This window comes from Canis aureus, chromosome 13, assembly GCF_053574225.1.
Source record: "Canis aureus isolate CA01 chromosome 13, VMU_Caureus_v.1.0, whole genome shotgun sequence".
NCBI lineage: Eukaryota > Metazoa > Chordata > Mammalia > Carnivora > Canidae > Canis > Canis aureus.
Genome location: NC_135623.1, coordinates 62,021,818 through 62,041,333, shown reverse-complemented (window position 1 = coordinate 62,041,333; position 19,516 = coordinate 62,021,818). Strand labels below are relative to the sequence as shown.

The 19,516-nt window shown below is 37.3% G+C and overlaps 1 protein-coding gene across 1 annotated transcript in view; it reads left to right on the top strand.

Annotated features, from left to right (window-relative positions):
- The window catches only part of GASK1B (golgi associated kinase 1B), a 46,084-nt gene extending 26,916 nt beyond the window's left edge, over positions 1-19,168 (top strand). Inside the window, exons 3-4 of the mRNA XM_077846500.1 lie at positions 12,858-13,084; positions 16,389-19,168. Of these exons, the coding sequence (XP_077702626.1) occupies positions 12,858-13,084; positions 16,389-16,596 (435 nt within the window). The 3' untranslated portion in view covers positions 16,597-19,168. The remainder of the gene's footprint in view (positions 1-12,857; positions 13,085-16,388) is intronic.
- Positions 19,169-19,516: the final 348 nt, after the last annotated feature.

Here is a 19,516-nt window from a genome sequence, read left to right as displayed (position 1 = left end):
TTGCTTGGCCTCATAGGTGTAGTATTTAGATGGTTTATTCTATAACCCTTTGTTCTTTTTCCTGTTGTCATAGCATAGTACTCTTTATTTTACTTTATGAACAAAAATCCGGAATTACAAAGAGTACAGGACACTGCTCATGAGATTCAATCAAATTGAACAAACCTGAATCGAGGAATTTCTATGTTCTGTCTAGACAATTCCTAATCAACCTGTGAGGCTCAGTCATCATTTGAGATTTTGTGACTTGGCTCTGAATCTGACACAATGTCATTTCTATGCCTGGGAACTATTGTGCTCTTCTTTCTCAGTGTGATTCCTTTCCAAATGTCCTCTTGGCTAAGCCACATAGCCAGTTCCCCTTTGACTATTCATGGAATAACATCCCATTCACACATGCTGGCTCCTTCGGAATCCTCTCTTCCAAAGAGAGTCTGATGTAGGGAGTTTGTGAAACCTGCAGAAAACCGACCTGCTAGACTGTACCTGCCCCCTCAGCAGTTAAGCATTCTCAAAACCTCAGGCAGATTAGGAAACCAAGAGTAGAATTATATTGGCCAGCACTTCAAAAGGCAAATAGTTTCACTTTTTATGGCCTTTAAGTGGAATGTACGTCTGCTGCTAAAAATTTTCTACAGGAATATGACAGGGTTGAGAAAGTAAACACAAAGGCACTGGCCCATGAGTCCCTGTTTTGGGCTTTGAGATCATCGCTCTAGTAGAGGCCTGGCTTTTGGAGACTACATTGTCTCACTTCACAGCATGGAAGCTATTTATTTGGTTTTTCAGGGAGGCAACTTTGAAGAAAAACAGTTGTCTAGCCATACTGACCCCGGTTTATCACAGAGGCATGGCTTATTGGCCTTTACCACAAGAATGTGTTTTGCTGGATCCTGGTCCGCTTCTCGCGAAGACTTCCCTGTGTCTCAAAGCATCTCTCTCCTGTTCAGGAGCATATGAGCTCCTCAGATGTTGGCTTTCAACGTAAAAGCTTTTAGAATTTTATATATTCTTTCCATCCACCGTCTAGCATTTATTCTCAGAGATTTCTGGCATTGATTATAGCAAAGCCTAATTTGCATAAAATGTGGACTCAGAAATTGGCTCACATAGTCTTTGCTCTTTTATCAGTCTGAATCAAAGGGGAAAATGTCTGGTCAAATAAGTTATATTCGTAAAGTTCATATTGCTGAGCGACAAACAACTCAACATTCCTGGGTCAATTTTAATTTAATTATTAGTCAAAAGCATGTTACGTTATTTAACGATATACTGCTTTTGCTTATTTCAACACTTGCCCTGGGATTTATAGACTGTGCTGAAATGGAGTAGTGCATAGTAACTATGTCTCAATCCTAAATCGTGTTGTATACATAGCTGGACTGGAGAGATCAGGGATTTGAGGAAGCCTGTGTGATTCCATAACAACCTTTTGATATTCAAAGATTGTTTAATGCATCGTTTGAGCTAGCTGTGGGATTGGCTTCCCCACTAATCCTATGCCATTGAACCACAGACAATTTAAAACCAAACTTAACTGCTGTGTTCTGGGGAAATAGGAAGTTTAAGCATCATGCCTGGATAAATCCACCAGGAAGCAAATAAAAAACCATTGAAAACTTAATACAATAGTATATTCATGGGAACACCTGAGAGGCCAGAAAGATACCCATGGGCCTCAATATAGTTATTTTTTGGTATAATTATTTTTAAAAGATGCATTTTTAAAAACTTGCCTGATCCAGTAGACTCAGAGAGGGTTGAGAGCTGGTTCATAAAGATTCTTTTGGTTCCACACTCTTGCCAGCCGTATTCAAGTTGTTATTTAATGGACATAGATAACTAAGAGATAAATGGAGCTTCAAAAATTTGTTACTGATAGGATTGTTTGAGACAATGGCTTTTTTTGTGGCCATTTCAGGGGGTCCATGAGGTCAATACAAGTTCCATAATAATGTTAAGATGGTTTTTGCTTTTTTCACTACGTTGATGTTTGCAGTAATGGGTGAATCTGGTGGTGCCTTAGCATGAATCAGAGCTGGCGCTGAATTATACCAACTGCTGTCCTACTCTTCATTGCCACTGTGCTCACAAGAAAAAAATACACGAAAAAAAATGCCTGATTCACTTAAGAATGTCCTTGACGAAGCAGTGAAACTATTAACTTTCTTAAATCCTCCATGTAAATATGCACCTTTTAAAAATTCTATTTGAGGGGCACCTGGGTGGCCCCATCGGTTAAGCATCCAACTCTTGATTTTGGCTCAGTCATGATCTCAGAGTCATGAGATCAAACTCTTCATTGGGTTCTGAGCTTGGCATGGAGTCTGCTTGAGATTCTCTCTCCCTCTCCTGCCCATCCAGCTCATTCTCTCTCTCTCTCTCTCTTTCTCTCTCTCTCCCTCTCTCAAATAAATACATCTTTAAAAGAAAAATATTTTAAAAAATAAAAATTCTGTGTGATAACCCAGGAAGAATGCCTAGAGCACTTCTAATGCCTCCCACAGAGCAGTGGTTGTCTAGAAAAAAACTTTATGCAGTTGTTTGGATTGTGAGATGAACTAGCTGCTTTTTTCATTAAACATCATTTTTACTTGGAAGAACAATTTCATTTCTCTTATTATTTTGTTAGAAAGTATAGCAATTTCTTTAAAAATACGTTAACATGTAACGGATATGTCAGCTATTTTTAAATAAATTAATACATAAATCATTTTTTCAGGTTTCATTTCTATATGGTAAATAGCCCACATAAAGTAATCCTTTTTGGTGTCTTCAATAACTGTATGTGTCAAAGGTACTTAAAAAAACTTTGAGAAGCATGGCCTGGAGTAGTTTTTCTGAAAAAAACTTTCCTTTGGATGGTTGCTCATAACTTCAAAGGTATTAATTACATTTCTGTGATTCTAAGATTCTGTGATTTTGATTTTAAGATTTTGAGCTTTTTACAAGAAAATGGGTAGAAGAAAACATGGAGGTCTGGCCTAATGAGAGGTCTTTTCATAGTTAGCTATCTGCATTAGATAGGTTTGAAGAGGTGAGATGAGTGAAGCCAGCGTTCATTCTTTCATTTTTTCAACAATTTTTGAGTATGTGCACTATGCAGAATATGGTGTTTTTGATCAATGTGAAAGCTACACAGTGAATCCCACTTAGAAGTGCCGGATTGTAATCTCCACAAAAGTAAAAAGCTTGTCTTTTCTACCTTGGGAGACAGTGTGGTGAGTGAGGCAGACGTCCGTAGAGATTCACATCATAACACTAGTTTAGTCTCCTTGGTAGAGATTCACATCATAACACTAGTTTTGTCTCCTTGGGCAAGTTACTTACCATCTCTGAGCTTTTTTCTTATTTGTAATGTGGGAAAAAAATGTGTGTCCTTTTGGCTTATCTTGATAATTGGAAAGTTTGTGATGTAAAGTGCTTAGCAGTATCCCGGGACTTTTGTATCCAAGCTGAATAAAGGACTTTACTTTATAGCTATTTGCTAACCCAGAGAGCATAAAGATAAATCTGTCTTCAAATGGGGATTTCTGTAAGTACATGTAGCAATAATCTTCGAAAGAAAAAGATTTAATTTTGTAAGGCAGATTTTTTTTTTAGTTGTTTTTTATCCTATTGAAGGATACTTGACAAACACAACTGTGTATACTTAAGGTGTATAATGTGTTGATTTGATGTTCGCATACAGTGTGAAATTCCATGATCAAGGTAGTTTACACATTTATCACCTCACATAGGTACTTTTCGTGTGTGTGCGAGAGAATGCTTACCGATCTCAGGAAATTTAAAGTATACAATACAGTATAATTAATTATAATCTGATCCTCAGAACTTACCCATCTTGCAACTGCAAGTTTCTTTCTTTCTGCAAGTTTCTGGCCAGCATCTCCTCATTTCCCCACTTCCCAGCCCCTGGCAATCACCATTCCACTCTCAAGCAGTGTTTATTTTCAATAAACAGAGAATGAATTGGCTTTTTATAAAGAGGACCAATTTCCATCAAAAGATATGAGTTCAAATAGCTTTTGAATATGTTATATTAGATTGTGTTCATCATTGTTAAAGAAAAAAAATGTTCAGTGACGCTTGTTAAAGACAATAAAGAAGACCTTATTCAGGATGATCCTTTTAGGTAGGGGGACAACTGTAATGGGACTTTTTGGTGAGGAGATTGGGCTCCACCCTGAGTACAGTATGGGCAAGTGTGAATGTACAGCCAAGGAGCAGGAGAGGAGTCAGTGGATGGCAAATTATGAAGAGGAAGCACCAGGGGTAAGAAAAGTTCTGGCTTAACTGGCCTAACCAGATTCTTGCTGAAGATAGACCAGGGCCATCAGACATTGCCCTGGGGGGACTGGTGCAAGATGAGGAGCCCAATTAGATATCGAGAGTGATCAGATATCAATGGTGGGGGACTCCGATTAAACTGATTTACAGGTTCTTGCTAAAACTGGATTGTATATGGAAGTGCACAGACAGGTCTAGGAGAAAGGTGCAGGAGCCTGACTAAAGTTACGTCAAGCAAAGAATCATTGTTACTGTAATCAGAATTGTGTTTTCGCATCATCATTTAGATTATCTTGTTTTTGTCAACTTCCTAATAATTAAATACATTATAAGAGAAGATAAAATTGATAAAAATTTTATGAGAACACTAAAAGTTAATACAGTCAAGTCAAACAAAGAAAGTTTTCAGTGACAGTGTTCCCTCAGATGTAAGTATGTGTAATCTTAAGCTTGCTTACAACTTGATTTAATGTTAAATTGTTAAAAATGGTGTTTCATTTCCTCAAAAGAAGGCACTTTTTAAACATTTTACTTACATTACTCTTGTTTTAATTTTCTTTGTTTAACATAAACCCATTCCATAAATCGAAACTTTATGAAATGTAAAAATTCTTGTTTTTCTTAGTCTGAGTGTTCTTTATAAATCTTTAGAGGAAAGTGGGTGTGCCTTTGGCTGAGGCTATTTCCATGCAGCTCTGCTTGTGCAAATTACAGATGTGAATTTTCTTTCTCTAAAAATAGATTATCACTTGCCTGGTGACTCTCTCCAGAGTCTTTATGTGGCGGAATGATGCTTGACTTCTGGTTCTTATCCAGAGGTACAATATGTGGATTCCCAACATTGCATGCATAGAAATAGATTCAAATGCATTGTCGCATTAAAAATGCTCTTACAAATAAATAAATAAATAAATAAATAAATAAATAAATAAATAAATAAGCTCTTACTTATACATAAAGAAATATTGTCCTGTCTTTACTTATGACTCAGTAACATGGAAGAAACTAGAGATTCTACATTGAATTGGTTCATATTGAAAGGGTTTTTAAATGCGGAATTCTCCAGATTAGGTAGTGTAGAACAGTGACTGCTGTTTACAGAGGCAGAGGCAAAAACGAGCCTATGGCTTTGTTAGATGCATATATTGTGAACTATTTTTACTTTCTCATCGTTCATCAAATGTTCTGCTGGTCACATTTATATGCATAGTAATTTAACAGGCACCTGTTGCCATGGCAGCACAGAACAAATATGGAATCTATTATCTTTTTTTTTTTGAAATCTATTATCTTATGAGGTGAGAGTTCCCGAGTGATGCAGGTGCAGGCTGGTGAGAACACTTTTGCTTTTGCTTGTGTAGCGTACCCACAGTGAGACACTAAGTCTGTATTAAAAAGTACCGTGGGGACTGTAAGATTTGTTTGAGGTTGGTCTTCTCTACAGTCTGGTCTAGCTTCACAATGTTCAGTAGACTACAGGGATCCGTCTAATTTCACTGGCAACCATACACTGGTTCATATCAAGACAAATTCACACAGAAGGATTTTCCAATGTGAGTCATTAGCTAATAAATGCATCTATATGTTTTTGTGTTTCTTTGTACCTGGGGTTGGGCTGATAATGGTAATGATACACACTGTCTTTTTGCCTTTTTGAAATGAGATAATTGTTGAAAATGAGAATTTTTTTTCCCCTCCACACGTTTTCTTAAGACAAATGAGATGTCCAATGAGGTAAATGAAAGTCAAAGAAATCTTGTAGAAAACTGCTAATTATAGAAAAGGATACCCTATTGCTATTTCTGTCCCATCTGATTGTAATGTCTTTCTCAAGTGCCTATTACCCGTAAGGTATTATGGCAGACTCTCTGTGGGATAGAACAGTTTTTGGTCCATGGTTAGTGGGACTCAACCCAAATAAAGGAGCCAACTGAGAGAAAATGACAAGCACAGGCAGTTCCATTTTTTTTTTTTTCTCCCTTCCCATTTTCCCCCCTCTATCCAGTAGAGGCTACTTTAAAAAGACCCATGTCTTCCTATGTCACCATTATTTTGTATTTGATTCTTCCTAACTCTCGACAGTTCTTTTTATAATACACACTATCGAGTGCCTAGTAGGTGCCGGGTATTGGATGAGTTACTATGGTAAATTGTTAAAGTCCACTTTATTACACATCTTATTGCATTATTTAAGCTTCCTCTCTAAAAAAAAGACAGTTTTCTTTGTAAAGGTGCAATTTTTAAGTGGTTAAAAACAAATAACTTGAAAAGAGATGATGGGATCTTAAGTATTGACTCAGCAACCAGAAACACACACGTACATACACACATACACTCACTGAGTCCCTTAAAGAAATGTACAGAAACTGCGGTAGAAAAATTTACAGGGTCACATAATTTAACTAAAAGAGTCGAATGAAAAAAAATATTTGGATTAGGGGAATTTCTTTTTTTTTTTAAGATTTTATTTATTTATTTGACACAGAGAGAGAGAGCACAAGAAAGGGGAATGGGTGAGGGAGAAGCAGGCTCCCCACTGAGCAGAGAGCCCGAGGTGGGACTCTGAGATCATGACCTGAGGTGAAGGCAGATGCTTAACTTACTGAGTCACCCAGGTGCCCCAGATATTTCTAATCTATGTGAGGAAGAACATCTTTATTTTATTCTGTCTTCAGCTTCCAAGAGAGGTCCTGATTCCCTTTAGTTTTCTTTTCTTTTTTTAACATTTTCCCTTGATGTGCTGCTCCCTTGCCTTTACCTTTCTTCCAGCTCAACTTGAGAAAATATAGTGAGACCTGAAGGCACATCAGATTTTTTGGCTTTCCCCTAAAGGCGCAATAAAAATACTCTTATCCATCTTTTGCTCTGCTACCTACCTTCACGTTCCCCTTACCCTCGACAGCTCAGGCCCGCACCGTCCTACTCAAAGTGGAACTCAAGGTCTCTGCTGGTTTACTAGTCCATGACAAGTACAAAAATTACAAGCAAGCACTTAGAAACTTTGATAGAAATGTGGTAGAGGAATTTCATCTGTTGATTCTAACAAATGTTTGGTTGGTATTTTGTATTTTTTTAAATTTTATTTCTCCAGTGATAAATTATTATCATTATTATTTAACAAATAACAATCCATATGAATTGTGAGGCTGAGGGAGAGAAACAATAAAACTACCTGGTCTTTCACTACAGATAGTCTGAGAACTACTGGTCTAACGTACTCTCAGTTCTTCTAAAAATGTCTTTTGATTTCCTACCTTCATGCCTTTGCCTATTTTTTAGCAAATACTCCCTGTCTCTCAAAATACAACCATAATATCCTCTCCTTCATGAGTTTTTATCTGAACTCCTACACTGCATTTTTTTTTGTTATTTCTGCTGAAACCTTATAACCAGCATTTATTAAATGTAGTGACATTTAATATTCTATACAAATGCACTTGCTTTTTTTTTTTTTTTCTTCACTACCACCTGGGCTACATATGAGAGATACAATCAGGATGGGGAAGGGCATGAATATTTGGGTTAGAATCCTGAGTTCTTTCATTTATGAAGTGATGGACCTTGGGTCAGTCAACGAGTCTCTTTGTGCCTCACTTGCTTTTCTTATCAAATGGGACTGTTGGTAGCACCGATCTCTTCAGGTTGCTTTGAGGATTAGAAGCAACAATACGTATAAAGCATTAAGTTTACAGTTCCTGACACATACTAAACACTCGGTAAATGATTGCTCTTATGTTTTTCATTAATATTAGCAGCACTTTTAGAATATTTTTTTTTGCATTTGTTCAGATATTGCTTGAAATTAGTCATTCAATCCCATTGTTTTGAGGAAAAAGAAGCTATGAAGCCGTTGCTTTGATAGACCCACTTTTTTGTTATTTATTTATTATTTTTTAATAATAAGTTTATTTTTTATTAGTGTTCAATTTGCCAACATACAGAATAACACCCAGTGCTCATCCCGTCAAGTGCCCCCCTCAGTGCCCGTCACCCAGTCACGCCCACCCCCCGCCCTCCTCCCCTTCCACCACCTCTAGTTCATTTCCCAGAGTTAGGAGTCTTCCATGTTCTGTCTCCCTTTCTGATATTTCCTACCCATTTCTTCTCCCTTCCCCTTTATTACCTTTCACTATTATTTATATTCCCCAAATGAATGAGACCATATAATGTTTGTCCTTTGATAGACCCACTTTTTGAAGACACATCTAGAATAGGCGTTGTGCAAGAGTGGAACGTCATTGGGTTTCTATAGATTCCTATGGGGCTTTGGGGAGCTGGTCAGTGCAGCAGAGGCCTACTTGCTTAGGTTCTGTAAACATAACTGAGTCACTCATATGATAATTTTTTCATTCAGGCAAAAGTAACACTCCTAAAAGGAAAATGGAATTTAAAAAAAGGAACTTTAGAAGAAAGCAGTATATCTAAAAATATCCCCATGACACCAACAACAAAAAAATTGGCTGGGACACCTGGATTTTTCTGAGTATAATTTTAGTTAGGTAAACATTGAAAAGATATATTTTCCTAAAAGAGGAAAGATTAATTTTATGGAAAATGATGGTTGGTAGTAATCTTCAGATTCAGAAGATCGATTCTATAAAAGATTTTCCTTGTTTTAAAAAGTGAGAGGTTGTGAATTTGAACAAGTTGCATTAATGATGATCAATACTCACAGTCACTAGCCTGATAAAATTTACCCCCAATGAGTCTTCTTTGTAGGATAATTTTCTAAGGACATAGACTTGTGGATGTGAATTACAGTGTTTGATTATGTGGTAGTTAAATGGAATGATTATTTTAATGTGTGCGCCAAAAAATATATTAACACCATATTACGGATTCATAGCTATTGAGGATATGCTTTATTAGGCTTTAAAAAAATAGGTAGACTCTCTTGGAAGTAAGCAGAAATGTATTCAACATATAACTAAATTAAATGCCAAGCAACATGGCATTGAATTTAAGGGAGTGGATTATGGTTTTGTGGTCAAATTATTTTTGGTATAGTGAATGTGAATTCAAAAAGAAGACTCTAAAAATTCTGAGAAGAGCTAGGGAACAAGATTTAAGAGCTACTTAGGCCCTTGCTAGACGAGGACAATAATACAAAGACATAATTTACTGTAGTTAGAGGATAAGAAAAATGAAGTGAAACCCAGATTATTTGAGGCCTTAAAATCTAATTCTATATTTGTAGGTGTATACACACACACACACACACACACACTCAATGTGTGTTAACATACCCACCAACTTTATGTGTAGATCTGAATAAAAGGAAGGGTGAACATTTTCTAGAAGAAGAGTTGAGCTGAACACACACACCCGTTTTTAATAATAAGGTCTGTTAGACTTGAATGGCACAACAGTCTGTCGGGGAAGTGGTGAAATCATCACAGACTGTTGAGTGATTCAAAATTAGATCAGACAAAGCACTTTAAAAATACACTGTAGGAAACAATCTAGGCTGGGAAGGCAATAAAAAATGACCTAAATCGGTCTTTTCCACCTCTAACTTTTAATGTTTTCTTGTAGTTTAAAAATAGAAGAGTGTAATATTTATAGAAATACTGAAAGTTGGGGTCTAAACTCTAAGGCGCTTATTATTATTTAACAATATATTTGCTACTGATGGCTTTGCTGTAGAAACAACAGAAATGTGGCTCTATGTCTTCATCGTTTCTTCACTGATATGAAATTAACAATGAAGAAAAATGTTCAGGGTTCTGGGTACCATTATTAAGCAGTTTAAGGGCTAAATTTCATTTTATTTATTTATTTTTAAAGATTTTATTTATTTGAGAGAGATATAGTGAGAGAATGAGAGAGAGAGAGAAAGAGAGAAAGCAAAAGCAGGGGGAGGAGCAGAAGGAGAGGGAGAAGTAAACTCTCTGCTGATCAGGGAGCCCGGATGCGGGGCTCAATCCCAGAACCCTGGGATTGTGACTTGAGCCCAAGGCAGACCCTTAGCAGACTGAGCCACCCAGTGCCCTTAAGGGCTAAGTTTTGGCGCATAAAACTTAAGTTCTAAACCATTTATCCAACATAACAGACCTTAAATATTGCGGTTAAAATTAAGCAGTATTTAGTTTTTCCCCCATATATAATGTCATTATAACTGGATATAAACATACGATGGTGATGGAGCAAAGGTATAGAGAGTCTTTGAGAATTATTAGCTAATGTATATAACGGAGAAGACGGAGAAGCAGCTTCTAGAAGGGTTATTTTTCATGTCCTCTCCGACTCTCTGATCTTAACTTAAATGATTGCTAATCAGATGCAATCTCTTTATGTCACTTGATTTCTCCTATATTCAAAGGCAGTCAGGATACTACACAAAATGAACCAAATTGTTTAAAGAGAAAGGGCTCCATAAATTTTTCTAATACTTTCTAATTTGTGCTTTTTTTTCATTTAACCTATAGTGATTCGCTTGGGGACACTCTTGCTCACCTTTGGGCGACCCCTGTCCTCATATCAGACAGAGACGCTTTAACCAGAAGTGGGAATTTACTGTTCTCTGCAATCAGCCTATGTGACCTTTTGGATAAATCATTGCTTAGACTTATAGCCCCATGGATCAGCTGCCTGGAACCAATCCCAAGAGAGGCCTCCCTTTATCTGTACGTTGCTTGTAGATCAGCAATGTACCCTCTGCATTATCCAAATGTTTCTTGGCTCACTGACCACCCTTGTCCCATGTGACTGGTTTTACATAAATGACATAGAAGATTGGTTTAGGCTGACTTCTTTTACAATCCCTGTTTCTCAAAATACGCTGGTTGATACAAAGTTCACTTTTGTGCAGAAGACAGAGAGGACGGTCATTTGTGCAGTTCTTAAGGTTTGCTGTGGTAGTGAGGCAACATTAAATGACCACTTCATTTTCCTCTGGGAGTAGTCTTGGTGGGGAGGTGCTGACCATGGGCAACATTTTTTTTTTTTTTTTTTTGTGCCCAGCTCACTGACAGGTGGTAGATGTTCAATAAACATTTGTTGGGTGAATAAATGAATGAATGGGTGGTCATTTCCAAGGAGGCTAAATTTCAGTACTGCTCTTTCTGCATTCCTTTCTGAGCAATTGGCCTCTTAGAGTGGCCAGCCCCACAGGATCTGCAGAAACAGGGGAAGAGAAAGGATGGGAATTTACTGCCAAAGTGTCGGGTCCAGCCATCTTTTGAATCATGAGTGAATGTGTACTCTTTGATTAGCCTTAAACTATTTGACATGATGTACTGGGTGGAGAATCATGAAATTTTGGAGACAAATATAGCTGTGTCTAAATCTTAACTTTGCTACTTAGTTATGTGCTACCTAGAGTGGATTATTTAACCTCCCTGAGGCTCAATATTTCTTCATTAATATGGAGAAATTGCCTTTTGTCTTGGAAGCTTCTTCCTTTCTTTCTCTCTCTTTTTTTTTCTACAATGAGATAGAAATTTTTAGAAATTTTTAGAAATTTTCTACAATGAGATAGAATTTTTAATTTAAATTCAATTTGCCAACATATAGTTTCTAGGTAAATCACTTCATATAGTATATATGTGTGTGTCTCAATAATAATAGCTATTTTCACTTTTTTTTTTTTTTTTTTTTTTTTAGTATCTTCTAGATGCCTGGATCACAGCTGTGGGTGGTGATCCCTCCAGCTAACTAAATTCCCACTAACTGTACAAGGCACAGTGCCATAGTATCATTCCCATTATACAGCCAATTAAATTGAGAGTAGGTGATGTAAAGGACCCTACACAAGGTCATAGAGCTAAGTGAGAGAACAGAGATTTGACTTGAAATTTATCTAATTCCTAAGCTGAGACTTTAATTTATCCCAATTAATAAATATTATTTCTTTCCTGCCCAAAAGAAATGGAGATGACACAATTATCCTTTTCTAATTGATCTGCTTACCTCTTCTATTGGATAGAAACCCTATCCCCATAATAAACCCCACTGGACCCAATAATTTTATTCATGGTGCTCACTTATTTAGAATCTAGCTGTGGGCCCCATATGGGTAGTGCTTTTTGTTATCATTGCTGAATGTCACATCTTTTCAAAAGATTCGTTCTATGTTATTTATTTCAGGTTAGATAGTGTAATTCTAAAGTCCAGAGAGGTCAGAGGATGCAGTAAATTTTTAGAGCCACTGAGATAGCACAGGTTTTCTATAACCCAACTCGAGAAAGAGAACAAGCTATATAGCCTTTAGCTATGTAAAAAGGCAGTGGTTTCTATCTTCTGTCATCAGTAGAGTCAGAGATTCTTCTGGCCATGCGTCTGCATATGATGTCAGTGGGAACTTTGAATATTAAGGGTGGAGATGTCTAACTTGGATGATCTGACTTTGGAGCTGTTAGAAGCTGGAAATGCTTTTAACCATGGCTTAGTCAGAAGGATATGAACCTTGGACTTACTCTGACAGTTGCCTTTAATTAAATGAGCCTGGCTCTATTAGATTCTGGCAAGGCAGCTATTTAGAAAGCACTAATTCTTCAGAAATCTAACTTTCCCAAGTTTTGTTTTTACTCAGCATCTTGGATTTTGTTTTCGTTTTCCATTTTCAGATTTATAATCGCTTAGATACAAATTGCTGTGGATTCCGACCTCGAAAGGAAGATGCCTGTGTACAGAATGGACTGAGGCCAAAATGTGACGACCAAGATTCTGTGGCTCTGGCACACATTATCCAGCGAAAGCATGACCCAAGGCATTTGGTCTTCATAGACAACAAGGGTTTTTTTGACAGGAGTGAGGATAACTTAAACTTCAAATTGTTAGAAGGCATTAAAGAGTAAGTTTTATGATGTAACATCTGTGGGACATCACTTTTCGATTAAATAAGTAGTAAGGTTTTAAGAAAACCCAAATGCTATGTGTGACTGATCTGACCCTTGAATGGAACTGTGGATGTGGAATTGGGGACTGGAGGCCCAGAAATGGGAAACAGACCTAAACCGAACAGAACAAGACTGCGGCCTCAGTGTCACTATCACTAACCCATGCAACCTACAAAACTCCCACTACATTTCACATCTGTTGTGTTGGTTGGGCCTCATTGTGAACATCCGCCTGGGTAAGGTTGGAAGCATGCAGGGACCTCTGGGATAGGAACCGGCAAAGCACGGATGAGTGGGTAGCAGAAACTCCGTTACCAGGGCATGGGGCAGAGGGAAGAACAGGCATGCAGATGTTGACTGGGGGGATGTCCAAAGGCATAATCAAAGGCATAATACACTCAAGAGACTTCTGAATGCAGTGGGAAATTAGAGCTAATCTGCTGGAGACAGTGGCTTTTTGAATTCAGGTAGGAGGGTTTTTGAACTTTTGGAAATCTTTCCGGTAGACATAGACTATGGGGGAAAGTATCTTGAGCTTATCTATTTGGAAATAAAGGAAACAGATTCTTTTAATAATGGCAGGAACCCGCTGTAGAGTCTGGGCCATTCAACTTTAGCTACAGGGATTGAGTGCAGATTTCAGGCCCCCCAGCTCATAGCCGCCCTACATAGCCTTCCTACCTTGTCAGAAATCAGTGACCAAGACATTAGGGTATGTCTGAGACTTGCAAATAGAGGGGAGCATTAGTGAAAGAGTTAACCAGCTTGGTGTAGCTAAGTGACTGCTGGAGAGCACGTGAATGAGTCTAAAATTGAGAGTAGAACCCCAGTCTTCCAAATCCAGGTCCAGTCATTTCTTCTGCAGTGACTTGTTTGTTTATGCTGTTGCTCTTATTAACAACACTCTGAAGCATGTTTCATTAGTTCTTCCTAGTTCTCTGAATCAGGTAATGTGGATTTTATGTACTTTCAGGACTAGAAACAATACTGCTCCCATGAAAGTTTCATGAGCCCCAATTTCATGAGTTCTTGCCGCATCTTGCATACTCATTCTCACATCTCTTTGTGGATTGAAGGTAGACTATATGACAGATTCTTTAAAGTGACTAAACTACAGAAATTCTATGTGTAGAAAAATTTGCCAAAAAAAAAAAAAAAAGGAAAAATTTGCCAAAGGCATCTCTTACTGATATTATGGGGTCTTCTTAAATCTCTAAATTTTCTTTTGGAATTAGGAGTACCTGAGAATATGGTCCAGCCATTCTATACATTCATATTAATATGAATACGGTCTTATTTATGCTTCCAAAGAAGTTAACTTCCAATGAAATTTGAGGAGTAATGAGTTTGAAGTTAAATTTTTTTTTGAATAAGTAAGTCATGCATTGAAAAGCAAAAATGAGGGGATTCCTGGGTGGCTCAGCAGTTTGGCATCTGCCTTTGGCCCAGGGCGTGATCCTGGAGACCCAGGATCGAGTCCCTCATTGGGCTCCCTGCGTGGAGCTTGCTTCTCCCCTCTGCCTGTGTCTCTGCCTCTCTCTCTCTCTATGTGTCTCTCATGAATAAATAAAATCTTTTTTAAAAAAAAAAAGTAAAAATGATGATTTGCTAGCCCAGATTTATGCATAGAATATTCCTGTTAATGTAATGCACATACAGGTAATTTTTTTTGATTTTCCTTATGAAAAGGATTAGTCGCTAAAGAGATCCATGGTTTTCACCGTCTCATCTCGTACATTTTGCCACAGTGAAATTAGTTGAAGGGTCATAGAATTTATAAATCATGGATTATTAATATTTCATAGAGCAAAAATGCTTACTTAATTAATACTATGGCCACTAAATTATATAGTACATGTCTTCAGGGAGCTCAGGGCATCTTATCAGTATTATTTAATTCCACGCTTACTCAGACTCATTAAGCACGTCCAGCTCTGTGGCCTTTGGTCTTTCTGCAGCATCTGGACCTGGATGCCCAGCATTTATGCCCCCTGAATGCCATCCTTAGTTCACTCCATTGGAATTTGGAAAAGGCGTTTAGGAGGCTTGAAACTTTAGGCAAATTGTATTCCTCAAACAAGGATATGTTCTTTTTTCTTTTTTAAGGCGTTACTTATTTATTCATGAGACACACACACACACATACACACACACACACAGAGGCAGAGACACAGGCAGAGGGAGAAGCAGGCTCCCTGCGGGGAGCCCGATGTGGGACTCGATCCCAGGACCCCAGGATCACAACCTGAGCTGAACGGAGGCGCCCAACCGCTGAGCCACCCAGGCGTCCCCAGGATATGTTCTTATTTTAGCTTTTAAGGAGCAATTACGTTTACATGAAATATACCACGTAACCCCAGTAGCTGTACTGTGCTTCCATCAGTATTTCAATGAAAGCTGGATGGGGCCAGTTGGAGATTCAGCAAGACATTCCTTAAGACTTTGAACCAGAAACTTGACAGAGGTCATCAGATAGTGTATGTGCTTGGTTTTCACTTTCTAAATGGAGAACAGGCAGCCCAAAGCACTCTCTTAAGGTCGTTCAACAAGGACCTTTCCAAATTGGCCTCAGGTTTTCCAAAGAAGGTTCACTGTGGAATGCTGGCTCTAAAACTTGAGTTTTGGTAAATTGATTTGAAAACAATTTAGTATTCCAGTTCAGTAAAGTGCTCCCAGATTCTCAAAATTCCTGAAGTGTAGTCTGAATCAGGAGCAATTCCTTATTTAATTGGGCGTCATGGAATGATTCCTTTCTCTTTTTACTACCTACATTTTGGATTATTTCACATTAAAATCAGTCATGCATTTATCAGCAATTTGCTTCTCATATTTTCTTGCATAAAACCCCACGTTGACACTTATGAGGATACTATTCTAACTTGACAGATTGAAGTGGTTTCTATGGGTGAAATGGAGCTGAAGATTGAGGAAAGTATTTTTGCCAGGCTAACAGAACTCTTTTTAATTCTATGCCTCTCTTTGCCTACAGTAATGACTTTAAATAAGATGTTAGCATGTCAAGTTCTCAATGGAAAATTCAACGTAGAAAATTCAGGTCCCTTGAGACATATTCTTCTAGTATATTATTGTTAAGAGAAGTGTCAGCTTGACAGGCTTGACAGTGACAAAAATGTTTTCATTCTCCAGGTACTATTTGATAGTGTGATTTGTGCCAGATTAATGAAGGGCAGAGCAATTGGGTAAGGCATAATATTTCTAAGCAATTACTAAGAATGAAATATCATTTTATCTTCTCAGGTTTCCCGAATCTGCAGTTTCTGTTTTGAAGAGCCAGCACTTACGGCAGAAACTCCTTCAGTCCCTGTTTCTTGATAAAGTTTATTGGGAGAGTCAAGGCGGTAGACAAGGAATTGAAAAACTCATCGATGTAATAGAACAGAGAGCCAAAATCCTTCTCACCTACATCAATGCACATGGGGCCAAAGTATTACCTATGAATGAATAACAAAAGCATCTTCTGGGTATAATACTAGGCATATTTATGCTTTTTTTTGTTTTTGTTTTCAAACCACATGCACAAACCTCAAGCCTTTTTAGGAATGAGGCAGTGTAGATGAATATATAAAACAAATGAATTTAACCAAGTGTATATGATCGGTCTGAGCACTATAAGCAGACTTAAAACCTTTTAAAAAACATACTGCTCCAAGGATTTTTGTCCATATTTTCCTCTAACATCATGTCATGCGAGTCTCAACATCTGATTACAGAATGGTTGTAATCATTATTTAGCTTTGTTAAAACATTTGTCGTGCCTTTTAACAGAACAGTGTAAACCAGAGGTACTGACTCCTTTAACAAAGTGTATTTTATGCCATATTGACTGGTCTGATCAAGTACTGATGGGAACGGTTCTTGACATTCTTCAGTTGCTGATTGTTAAAACAGAGCCGTCCCAATATGACCCAGAGGAGGCAGTTCCATATTGGAAAACTGAGGCATGTGATCTACAAAAACACCAGCACACACAATAATTCTACACGAGAAATGGTGGGTTATTTGCAAAAGCGCCGATATATTCTATCTGCATATGATCGGCCATCTCTGTGAGTCTGAGAAACAAAAATCACAGTTTCACTTTTTTTTTTTTTTTAGAAATTTGTTTTGTTTTCAGTTTTGAAACCATCCAAGTATGACAATTTATACAGTAGGTAGTTTTGCTTCCTCAGTTTTGGTCCAATTTATGTCTAGTGGCTTAGACATTAAACAATTTTAAGGTATAAATTAGCTTATTTGAAACTATACTTCTAGTGTGCCTTTTTTTAATGGATGCTCTTTGAAAAAATGTCATTTTTACAAAGGATATACTATAGTTTTGTATATTTTCTTAATAGGGGATTTCTTTAGATTTGTTCTAATTATATTTAAACTGACTTAAATGATGTTGCTGATATACTGACGATAGAACCAGATACTGAGTGCATTTAGATATGCTGTTTGGCTTATCCTAATATGAAAAATATGAACAAAATAAATTGAAACCTGACTCTTTTCAGTTCTCCTCATTGAAAGCACATGACTAGAACTAAAACAGTGAATTTGGACAATATTAAGCTTCAAATAATTCCTCCCAAACTCCCTCTACCAACTTTTTAATTAGGCACAGGGACATGGAAGTACAGTATTCATGTGTTGGATCTTTGTGTCCTGGAAAGATACCCATGTCATCACATATGATAGATGTTCTTACAGAGGTTTCAAATCTTGAACAAGTCATCATTCTACCCCCCTCACACCTATCCTTATTTAAAAGCTGATATACTGACTTCTTTTTCCCCTGAAAGTTTAAAAATATGATTTAAGAATGCTGTACTACATTCTATTCTGTTTTCTCGAGTCTGTGTGTTATTGCTAAAGTCCCATATCTTCTGTGTTCTAATCAAGGGTCGCTTAATATCACTGTAAAGTAGAACTGTTAAAGGCATTACAACAATAAAGACTAAAATTTAAAAATATATATACCTGTAGATTCTAATTTATTCAAAGGTATAGGGACAAAAATGTCAAAACAACGCCTGCTAACTCTAAGAGAAGACAGGCAAGGAGAGAGGGATCATTTGATCACCTGATTAGAACTTTTCTAGGCTCACATTCAAGTACTACTTTTTAACATCCTTATTTGCTGGGCTAACCCTTAGAGAAGTGGCCTTCAGACCATTCTTCTTTCCCATTATCCCTCTACCACTCTGATTTCCCTTCTCCTGTTCCACATGTCCCGTGCACTCTTTGGCTCTCCCGAGTCTCTACTTTTACCTGCTGTGCTCCGGCTTTTAAAAATCCCCTTTTCTCTCATTAATCAGTATTTTAATAAAAAAAAAAAAAACTGTCCTAACAGAAGCTTGGAGACCCAGGTTCTATTTTGAGCCACTGACTTAAAATAACTCATTGTCAAGTTGCCTTGTACCTTGTCTTATCAAGGTGGCATATTTTCATTTTAATATGCTTTTTATGGAGTAGAGCATCTTTATCCAAATTTGTGATATTAGTGGTGGGAATTCCAGTCTCCTTAGAAATGAGCTATAATGTTGCCTCTCCAGCTGCACTGCTTTGGGGCAGCTTGGTTCTCCCTTATGTGGGTCTGGTTTTGCTTATTTGCCTCCAGTTATTCTGACATGCTTGATATTAAATGAAAGGTCCAGGAACACATGTTTATTTTAGTCACCTTTGCTTTTTAACAATGTATTTTGCTTTATAATCAGTGAATAATTCATGCCGTATTATTTTTGAATAATGGATAGCTACAGGGCCAGGCTTTTACTTCTAAGTAACACTCCTCTTTTTTCTCACTGAAACAATGAGAGTACTCTGCGCCTTTCAGATGCACTCAGATTATGCTGTGGTTTGGTTCACATAAGCATATTATGTGGTTTATTTATAACTTGATAAATTTAAAATAGAACAATTTACCTTGGCAGGCATACAAAAGCTTGTTCTTGTGTGACTTATTTTCTTTAAGCTGATAATATGAAAATAAATACATATCTTAAAAATCTATAATAAAAATATTAGAAAATAAAGATGCGTGCTTTTTATTTTGTAGGTGGGTTTTCTTTTGTACATGGGTGACTTTTCAGAAGTGAAGTACGGAAGACGGTTTGCTACCACTGTCCATGATAAAAGAAACAACTGAACAATTAAGAGTTTTGTTGGATTGTGTTCGTGTATGCATATATTTGACATTGTTACCAGTGATTTTATGCTTTTTCTTGGTGTACATAAAGCATTGTCTTCCGCGGTATGCAAATTAGTTAATAGCTATCACAAACCCTAAGAGACTGATTTTTGTTTTTCTTTGCTGGGGGTGAGTCTTAGAACTATAGTTAAGGTTTTCTTTATAGCATTCAATCTTATTAAGTTTATTAGGT